At 39.8% G+C, this 10,339-nt stretch overlaps 1 protein-coding gene across 3 annotated transcripts; it reads right to left on the bottom strand.

The window, feature by feature from the left end:
* Nucleotides 1–1,354: 1,354 nt before the first annotated feature.
* Nucleotides 1,355–10,253, bottom strand: RAD51AP1 (RAD51 associated protein 1). Of its 3 annotated transcripts, XR_012633278.1 has the most exons (10): nucleotides 10,201–10,253; nucleotides 9,370–9,419; nucleotides 7,899–8,040; nucleotides 6,999–7,108; nucleotides 6,592–6,666; nucleotides 5,794–5,943; nucleotides 4,500–4,655; nucleotides 2,911–3,057; nucleotides 2,203–2,381; nucleotides 1,902–2,033 (listed from the first exon to the last, which is right to left on the bottom strand). XR_012633278.1 is itself a non-coding variant. In XM_074901223.1 (9 exons), exons 1-9 carry the CDS (start codon nucleotides 10,218–10,220, stop codon nucleotides 1,906–1,908), a joined length of 978 nt encoding a protein of 325 aa, XP_074757324.1. In that variant the 5' UTR covers nucleotides 10,221–10,253; the 3' UTR covers nucleotides 1,355–1,905. The 3 variants fall into 3 exon arrangements, 2 of the variants coding, with proteins under 2 accessions (XP_074757324.1, XP_074757325.1); XM_074901223.1 differs by lacking the exon at nucleotides 2,203–2,381 and having other exon boundaries at nucleotides 1,355–2,033; XM_074901224.1 differs by lacking the exons at nucleotides 2,203–2,381; nucleotides 6,592–6,666 and having other exon boundaries at nucleotides 1,355–2,033; nucleotides 2,911–3,045.
* Between the last annotated feature and the right edge of the window lie 86 nt (nucleotides 10,254–10,339).

Raw genomic sequence — 10,339 nt, 5'->3', positions numbered from 1 at the left:
GGAGATGATGACCACCGACTCAGTTGGACAAAAGGGTTAATGCACCCCATTCCCCCTCAACTCACATGCAAAACCCACGCTCCACCTTTTCCCTGTCTCTCATGCAAGTGAGTTTGTGGAATACCTGCCTCTCCTCATCTAGTATGCAAATCAGCCCATAAAATGAACTTAAAATGTGTCAGAAAACTTTGCTGGGTGTGCACCCAACAACTGAGATTACCAGACCTGAGACAATGCTGGAACCTAGGGGATGGGGGTGCGATCTGGATTCTTAACTCTTTTTCTCTCCCTTTTTTAAAATTTATTTTCTTTCCTCTTTACTCTTTCCCCTTCCCTTCCCTTCTCTTCCCTCTTTTCCTTCCCCTTTTCCCTTTCCTTTCAATTTATCAGTAAGAGGACTGATTGCTTATTATCCTTTCCCAAGTTTAAATTGTGTCTACTACAAGTAAAACATTTCAACCAGTTGTTTGGTGTCGTTTCACCTTAATTTAATCCAAGGGGACCACAGAACCTTTACGACTCCCTGGGCTCCCAGTGTGGGTTGTAACACCCTTGTTTAGGCGCAGTTTCAAACTCATCTGACAGGAACCTACTGCAAACTTCTGGTTTTGCGATGTGCTGATTTAGCAAGAGAAGACAACTGGCGACCGAGTCAGCCAAGCCCCAGAGACAGCGGGCACGCGCCTCCCCTCCTGAACTCACCCTGTGGTTCCATGCCAGCAATCCAAAATGCGTGTGATGAGAGATTATGTGTCACAACGCCCACGGTTTCTAGTTTCTGAGAAAGAGATTTTCATCCACAGATTTCTCATTCCTTCCATAAGGCAATAGGTGTATTGTTTTTAGTAAATATGCATTTATTAGTATCTTGGTTTAATAATGGAAGTATTATACAGTTAAAAAGTAATTTGTCATACCCTGATTTTACTTTAGGCAGCACCATGCTTTTGTCTGTGTAATTATTCTGAACAGGGCTACATATTCCTTTGCTAATGCAATTCACCCAGTCATGACCAGATCCCTTAAGTAACAGAGGCAGAAATGCATCTGCTCTGTCATCTGACGGTCAAGATGTTCAGATCGGAAATGGTTTACATGGGGACTAATACATTTGAAAGCTCGGCTGCATTACGCAGGAACTACCACTTCAATGCTTTACCAAAGCCACTAACTACGCACAGTATTGGGGTCTTCCACGAAGACCAAGGAGCTCAAAGCAAAATCCTCACCATCTGAGCCTGACTAATGCTGCTGACTTCCAAAAGAGTATGCAGATGCAGAAATATTTGCCAGGCTGTAGCCAAAATTTAGAAGTGATTTTCAAAATGGATGGTCAATTAATATGATTCATTAGATTATATAAAGCGTTTTATTTTCTTTTTTTTTTTTAAAGAGCAACATTCTACAAAACATTTATATCTATAATACATAAAAATTGATTAAAATCCACATATAAGGTATGCAAATGTTAACAGATTTTGAGAGAGTGGTGACAAACTTCCCAGGAAGGGGGTGGAAAGTGATAACTTCACTCTTCCAAGATGTATTTTTTAAACAGTGGCTTTCACTTGTGTTAAGAATCCATCTGAGACATCAAATTCTATAACTGACAGTGCTGTCTAGACTATTTTAATGCCAAGAGTCCAGATATCAGAGAACAAAAATTATCACAAGGCCACATCTCTGGCCCAGGTGTCACCTTGTTTAAATAATGCTGTTGTTCAGTAGCACTTCAGGCTGCCTAGCATTTTGCAGAATAAAAACTCATTATGGTATTAGACACGTACATAACCAACAGTCCTCCACAATGGATGATACCATGAAGCTTTTGCTGCCCAGCCTCTATTTATAAGCAAAACCCTTTCCAAAGTCTTTTCCTTCATGTGGCACCTTGTCACTGACCACTTAACTGCTGGGAGCACTGGGATGCAGTGGTTTGACTCTCGCTAGTCTGGAGAGGCCGAGTCTAAGACACTGAGTAGGTGACTTCACTGAAACATATTTCATAGAGTTATTACTGCTTCCCGATGCACCTGAAAATAATTTTAAAACAAAAAGGTGTAAGAGGTTTAGAGGGGGGGAAAAAAAAAAATCAGACTGTTGTCTTTTTACAGTTTTCATAGCACAACACAAGAAGTATTCCAAATGTACTGCAAAAAGGTTTAAACAACCACAGAAGCACATGAAAATCAGCACACTTACCAGGAATGAATCTATGTGGGAGCCAATGCAGCAGGTATGGTGCAGAGTTTTAACTAACCAGCAACACCCTGGAGCAACACTGGACAAGCACATACAAACTGTTCCCAGTGTACTGTGCATTTTCAGGTTCTCCACAGAGAATCACACAACTGAACACAATTCCAAGTGGAAAACGAAGGCTTGAGAGAAAGGAGCCAAACAGAAAGAAATGTGTACAGAAGAGTGAATATGATAGAAAATCAAAGTAAGAGGCAGGAGTCAGCAGCAGCAGCATGCTCAAAACACCTTGAGAAAACAAAACTTCTAAGCATTTGCTTTACTAGAGTGGTTAAAACACTCCAACATTTTTCTAATATTATTTGTTTAGAATAAATTATAATGCAGCACATACCAGAGATAAAGAAAGCTCTTAATGAGAGAGAAATGGACACAAAACAACCTCTTGATTAAGATTTGATCCACACTCTGAAAAATATTTTGTTATCCTCCCCACATAAAGGAGTTAAGGATAATGCTGTAAAAGGAAAAGAAGCATGGAGAGAGATTCTCTTTTTCCTCTTTTTAAAAATCTATGGTCAGAAGAATACCTTTCCCTATAAGAGGGCAGTTGTTTGTCTGAAATACTATTTGCTTGTTTGTTTTTAGGAGAGATTGTGAAGAGCTTAGGTCAGCTAATGCATCTGTTTATAGCTACAATCTTACAGGTACCTGGTGGTATCCATTTGGGCTTCTTGTCTGTTACAGGACTTGATGTGTGTAGAGGCCTCCCAGCTGGTTCTGAAGAACTGGACATTTTCTTTTGTGTTGCCTCAGATTTTTGTTCCGTTATCCGTGAAGGAGAAACTACAGGTGATACTTAGTTGGAAAATAAAAGCAACCTTAGAAGATACTCTTTAGCAGAGATATCATCACATAGATCGCTGTACAGCACCAGCTCTCTGCATTGAGTGAAATAATGACTATGTTACTAGATTGTCACATCTTTAATAGTATATGTTTATACAGTCAGTCCTGTTATACTCTGGAATTTCAATCCTGCTTTGAAAATAAGCAGTGTAACAATTTCTTCTTGAAGACCTGCCAGATACCAGATTTCTAAGAGGGAAGATTATTCTGTCAGCTACACAAAGCAAACCATTCCTTGTCATAACTAAAACTAATCTTAAACTAAATGGCATGTTGTAAACTCAGGCCTGAAATTAAACCACATTACCAAGTCAGACACAAGATTAAGACCATGATAAGAATTTTCTTAAGCTATTTAAATTGTGTTAGTGACACAGTGAACAATTAACTCTGAAGGGCATGCAGATTTAAAGTTTTCCACTAATGCAAGAGGAGGCTCTGAGATTATAATTTTTTAAAAAATTCTCATATCACTCACTGTTATTTAACCTTTTAAAAACCAGACATATAAAAGAAATGAACTCTGTCTATTCACTTCTGTCTGCTTTTATTGTAAGGAGCGTTAACTATTGAAATGCTGGGGTTTCAACCCCAAGCCCCAAGTTAAGGTTGACATGTGGGTGATTCCCACAGCCCTTCCCAAAGGGGGGTGAGTTTCCCTTTAGGCTCCCCCCCAGGGTGCTCCGGCCTGGCAGACAGAGCCATTGGGTAAAGGAGCCCCAGGTGTCTGCAGTGAGTAACCCAAGGTCAGGTGTCCCACTGAGGGATCAAAGCTGGGACCCCTTGCAGGAGGGGCAGTGTCTGTGTGTGAGGTGGGTGCCCTGTGCAGAGTTCCCTGTTGGGGAAGGACCTCCTGCCTCCCTGGGACTGGGCTCCACTCAGGTCTGGCTTTTGTAAACGCGGGCTGTGTAGAGATTCAGTGTGTGGCTTCCTTGGTCTGATGTGTTTGGCTTGTTGACTCGGTTGTCTCCCATCCCTTCTATGAGAAACTGCATGTCACCATTTATTCCACCCATTGTTGGTTGTGTGGTGTTGTTGTTGGGGTCAGTGGGATTGATGTCAATTATGTGTAATCTGACTTGTTTGTACCCCCAGTGCTCACCCTGGAGGTCACCATGTACTGACCCTTTTGTGTCAAATACAATTTGGTTATTGGTTCATCTTTATGCTGCCTGTGTCCTTTATGCTAGGCCTGATAATTGGCAAAACAACTATAAAGTGTCTCTTCTTTCAGGATTTTTTTTTCTTCTCTCCTTCCTTTACTTTGCATATAGTAACTTTTGTCATAACCCTGACAGTCAGTCTGTCAGCCAAATTTATCTATTCCATCATGAAAATAAAGGGATATTTATTATCAAGAAGTCTATTTCAAATTCATAGTACAAACTTACCTGTAGTATCAATCTTGGATTTGAGAGTTTTCTTCTCTCTCTCAGCTGGCATCTTTTGTCTGGCTTTCTTTTTATTTCCTTTGGCTTTCTTCTTTTCCACAGCAAAGTCTTCATCATCACCTTCACTATAATCTGAATCTTCTTCTGACTCCTCACCTACAGCAAGGAAAAAGGATGTAATCTCTTTACAGGAAATACAATTTATTATTACTCCAGGACCTTCTAATCAAATTCTGCATGTAAAAAACCAGGTTAGCTTAAGGATACAATAAAATAAATTTGCCCATATTTATATGTTAAACTGAGAAAGAAATAGCCTCCATAAAAAATTCTGTATTTGCAGAATTCTTGCTCTGTACTTTTATAATGGAATGTTCTGGTATAAACTGCATACAGTAATGATCTTCACAGCAGAATCACCAATATTTCATGTGTGCAAGATGAAGCAGCTAAAATTATTTGGAAAGGTTTCCAATTTTTACATATATCTTAGTCATAACTATTTAAAGTGGAAAAACACTACATCTAATTTCAGCTGTAAGAAAGATTTTATAGATTTATTACTAAAAAAATCCAGACATTAGCAAATCTTAAATAGTTCTTTATCAACAGGAGCATCTGGGATTCCCCTGATGTTTTATTTCACTGACAATTCTAGAAATAGTTTCCAATAAACCTTGCAGTAAGGAATAAAAAAGTGTATACAGACACATTAACCACTGGGGAATGAGAGAGAGACGTCTGTCATGCTCTGTGTGTGTTCAACACCAGGCTGCTACCAGAGGCAGAATGTGAGGCCAGCTGACCTCCAGCCACATGCAGCAGAGTTTTTTCTAAAAGTTGAGAACTGGAGGAAGGAAAGAAGGGAGGCTACTTGCTTTTTTTAAACAAGCTTAAACAAAGCTGATACTGAAAGCACTAACATCTGACACTACTCCAGAGTCACTGTTTTGATGCAAATCCCAGTCAACAACTGGAAAAATGAACAGAGGCTCTAAAGAGACAAAACTTTCCTGGACAAAAATAGTTGAAGAAATTTGTTCTGACATACTGCAGCAAATGCAGAGAAGCAGCATCATTGCTGCCAGTTTGGGGAATGTGTATGAATAAGCTCCAATGTTTAGATTTAGTATCAAAGTGCAGCTGAAATGCCACTAGTATTAATATTCAGTAAGGCTGGGGGCGGGGAAGGTACAGTAGAAGCAGTATGCATTTCACTGAAAATATAAACTAAATGTAAGGCATCCCCTTCAAAGCATACCTAAGGAGAGGGTTTTTATGGAGAAGAACTTACTGGGTACAGACTCTGGCTCAGAGTCAGTAGCATGCTCTCCATCATCACTGTCAACAGTCAGTAACTTCTGATGTGCTGGAACTTTAGATGCTGCTGTCCTTTGCCTGCCATCACCACTAGGTATGTCATCATCCATAACCTGATTGAGACCTGGAAAACAGATGATGCTCTAATTAATTCAAATTCACAGCACCTCTATTCTGGTTCTCAAAAAGAAGCAGGTATTTGAGCCCCCAGAACTAATTATTGTGATTTAGAAGTATACTATACAGAAGCATATCATCAGCACTTGTTTTCATGTGATTTTCATTTTACTCTTATAACTGACCGAACTGGACCTTCTGGTTGTGAAAGTTATCAATATTAATCTGTAATCAAGTAACAAAAGGACATAAGACCAAAAATAAAACTGGAAAAACGAAAAAGTTTCCAATGGCACAGCAAATGTTTTGGTCACATTTATTTGATGCTGAGGCATTACAGACCCATTATGGAGTTGAGGGTAAGTGTAGCTCCTTGAAGAAGTAAATAAACTCAGCATCTGAAAACACATGTCTGTTGCTTTTTCCAACTAACTTTTGGTGATCTCTGACAATCTCATTCAGCAATCCAGAGGTTTTCCTAAAGACTGGGATCAAATTTTTAATGAAAAAATTAATGGATCCTTTAGGTTTTTTAAGAATCTTTTTTTTTCATGTAAGTGAAAAAGATAAACCAATGGAAACAAAGAAGGCATAAGCTACTTAAACGTATCTTGAAATGCTAGTTCTGAGAGGACAGAGTATGAGAACAACTTACCTAAAAGTTCACTGTCAACACTGCAGTTGGAGAAAAGCGGTCTCCTCTGTACATTTTCTGATTTGATATTTTTACCTGTTTTAGGATCCAGAAAACGAACAAAAATAATATAAAATATTAGTATTCAAAAGCCACATTACAAAATGCCAACATATTAAGAAATGAAAATGGCTTAACATTTTTATCTGTCTCTAATGAAACTGTATGTTTGGAAGATCTTACAGAATATTTTTTTTCCAACAGAAAAAAAAATGAACATAAGACAGGCATTACCTAGAGATTCTTATTTCCTTAACATGACATCTTAAATAAAACACGACTTTCAAACAATTTCACAGTAAAATGAATTGAGTCATGTTTGAATTCACTATATATAAATAAAGTGTTGCATTGAACTGTAAAATAACCTTGTTCTTCTGAATTTTGCACCTCAAGGATATCTGCAGATTTTTCTTTGACGGATAAGGCTAAGGCAACTTCCAAATCTCTTTGATAAAGTTTGTCATCCAAGGATATCCTGGAAAAAAACCCCAAACATGCTAAATAATAAGAATGACATAAGGGTTATAAATCTACTTCTGACTCACTGAACTTCTTTAAATTAAAATACTTGTGAAGAGATTAATATTTCAATACATACTTTATAGCATATCATATCATGAATATTACTTCCCCAAAAGACAAAGTATACACTAATATTTAAAGCACATGATACTCAGAAGTATTTTAATTGCAAAACATTGTGTATATATGGATATATGTACTAATAACTGGCATTATCACAGAAAAAGCAGATTATGTTTGTTTGAAATACCACACTGAAATGTAATATTTATATACAAATTTGCGACCAAAACCATCAGAAGTGTTTTTTCATTTACTTTGTATTTTCTATCAAACTTTTAAAATGTTATTTTTTAAGAAGTCAAACTTGTCTTTATGTTTCTCAGTTTTAGGAGCCCTTAAGGAACTCAGAATTGTTACAGGTATTCTGCACTGTAAAGGTATCAAGACAAGATCAGACACGCAAACCTGTTTCTGCACCTATGCTGGCCACTTGTTCTGGAGTTCTTTAGAGCTGTAACAAAATAGACATAGCTGACTACTGAAGTTGGGCAAGTTTTCCCCACTCTATGCACAATCACATCATTCCTGATTTGCAACTATATCAATAAAGCTGAAAATATCACATTAATATGTTGTTTATTCTCAGCTGCTTAAAACTCTAAGGGAAAAAAAAGAAAACACAAATAGTATTATGGAAATCCAACTTTACACAGAGTTGGCCACGTTTCAACATTGTTTACCTTTTACTAGGTGCCTGCTTTTCTGACAGGGGCAATTCTTTCTGTGGCTTTTTTTGCTTCTCTTTTTTCTCCTTCTTTGGATCCTTGAGCTGCGTTCTGGATTTTTTGCTTGAGGGTGCAGTTATACAGGCAAAGTCTTCATCTGTTTGGGAAACGGCAACAAGCTTTAATGAGTTTTCCTATATTTTTCCATATGGTCAAAGGGAGTCATTCAACTTAACTTCCTCACACACTGAAAATATACCAAAGATAACCTTTCTGAAATGAATTCTATTTTTAAAGAACACAACAACTATACTATTCTACTCTCAAATGTCTTTTAAATGAAAATTTAACAAGACCTCTTTTGCATATACTTTTATTCAAGAAGTAATGATTTAAATTTTTTTTACCAATATGGCAATAAAGCTTCAGTGTCCAATGTGTTACCAGATTTTCAGTAACGTTCACTTTTTGATATGTTGAACAGCTATCAATTATAACAGTAACCACTGTCATGAAACATTTTTAGAGTTCTTGGTGTTTCAGGAATTGTTCCCCTTAAAAAAAGTTGGCTGCTCCCCTTTTTCTCCCATTTTCATACTGCCTCTTATCAAATACATTTCTCCACTTTTCAAAAAAAATTAGAAGCCATAAAAACTGTCTGTCTTCCAGCCGAAGATGCTGCAGATCACAGTGCAAAGTAAGGAAAAAAAAATCTTCAGTATTCTCTAAATGATGGAGAACCTTAGATAAGATCACTAATGTTTCTGAGAATTTACACTTTTATTTCAGATTACAAGTGGTCACTTATTCTTGAAACCAAGAATCTCCATTAATCCACATGATTCACAAGAGACCTTCAATATTATTTATTTTTGCCCTCCCTTTCCCTCCAATTCAAACTGTTTCCTGGATCCTGCAAACAGCATGGAAAAAATCAGAGAAAACAAAAACATTAAAGCAACCAAATTCTGTAAGAAAAATGCATAACATCCCTTAGGGCTTAGAAGGAGGACTGTCATGAAAACAAATAGCTGGCAATCTATTTTTCTGATCAAGGGAACTCAAAATTTGACTGCTATGTCCTTAAACAAAACCCGTCAAGATACAGAACTGTAGGAGAAACGTTAGATATATGTACAGATGGTTTAGACCTCCTTTATATTCTGATTTACAATCCTGCAAACTGATAATCAGGAGGACACAGAGCAACTAATTACCACTGAAAACTGAGGCAGGGAGAGAAACAGATTTTCCTGCAACAAGACACGGCGTATTCACCAGTTTATTGATGTACTGTGGTTATACTCTGTCTTACAGCCATCATATTCTTGTTGAATTAGGATATTTAACAGTGTGCCCAGATCACTTCCAGTGAAAACAGTTAACAGCCTTCTCAATGAACTAATTCATTATGAACACTGATGATGTTTTGGGTGGTTACATTAGTGCTTGGCATTTTTCTTACGTACAAGAACAGGCCGCTTACCGTCATCTTCCAAATCCCCAAACTGAGAATAATCAACAATTTTCTTGTTCCTGCGGCAAAAAAAAAAAAAAAATACACTATTAATCGTTTTAGATTGAGCACCTTGACTCGCTAACACTTGATTTTTGGGTGAATCGTGTTTTAGAATGAAAAAGCAACACATATTCAAATGTATGTATAGCCAGTGCTACTGTACACCATATGGTTATTAGGAATCACTTTTAGATATTTTAATCTTAAAATAACAGTGCTGTTTGTTGTTCTCGTTGTGGGAGCGCTGTATCCTCCTTACGTACGCGCTGTCTCAGAACTGCTGAAGTGCAAGGGAAATTAAGTATTTTAATAATCCCCCCGGGTCACTTTCAGGCACTTGAAATGGGTTTTCCGTGCGCCTTCTAGGCAGTTTCCTATCCGGCACTGCCGCCGGTGCAGGCGTTACCAGACCCAGAGTGGGGCACCGGTGGCACTGTGACACCCACCCGAGGGCCGCCACCCGCAGGGGCCGTTCTTCGCGGGACACGGCGCAGACCCGTCCCCGAGCGGGCGCGGAGAAGCGCTCGGTGCGGGGGCGCAGGGTCCCTGGCGGGGCCCGGGCGAGGGGCGGCGGATGCCCGCCCGCCCTCCCTCCCGCTCGCTCGCTCCCTCCCTCCCTCCCTCCCTCAAGCGGGCAACGGCCGCCGCCGCCGCGCGCGCGCGCGCGCCCCTGGGGCTTTCTAGGAAATGGCACCCGGCGCCGCTCGGCGCGAGCTCCCAGCGCCCGCGCGCCGCACGCACGGACGGACGCACGTCCCGCGCGCCTCACGCACGCCCCGCACGCACTCACGCACGCACCTGCGGACCGGCCGCGCCATCGCCGCTGCGGGCGGGGCACACGCGGCGGTGACGACAGTACCGCTGCCCCGCCCCCTCCCTCCGTGCCCCCCCCCCCCCCCCCCCCCCCCCCGGGCGCCGTCCCGGCACATTCGCCACA

Source organism: Athene noctua, chromosome 3 (assembly GCF_965140245.1).
Source record: "Athene noctua chromosome 3, bAthNoc1.hap1.1, whole genome shotgun sequence".
Taxonomy (NCBI): domain Eukaryota; kingdom Metazoa; phylum Chordata; class Aves; order Strigiformes; family Strigidae; genus Athene; species Athene noctua.
The sequence above is the reverse complement of the archived record's forward strand: the minus strand, read 5'-3'. Positions and strand labels throughout refer to the sequence as shown.

Coding starts and splice junctions, on each gene's coding strand:
- RAD51AP1 (XM_074901223.1), bottom strand. CDS start 10,220: ATGGCGCGGCCGGTCCGCAG. Junction 9,420..10,200: donor ATGGCGCGGCCGGTCCGCAG/GTGCGTGCGTGA, acceptor TTTTTGCCGCAG/GAACAAGAAAATTGTTGATT. Junction 3,058..4,499: donor ATCCAAGATTGATACTACAG/GTAAGTTTGTAC, acceptor TTTCCAACTAAG/TATCACCTGTAGTTTCTCCT.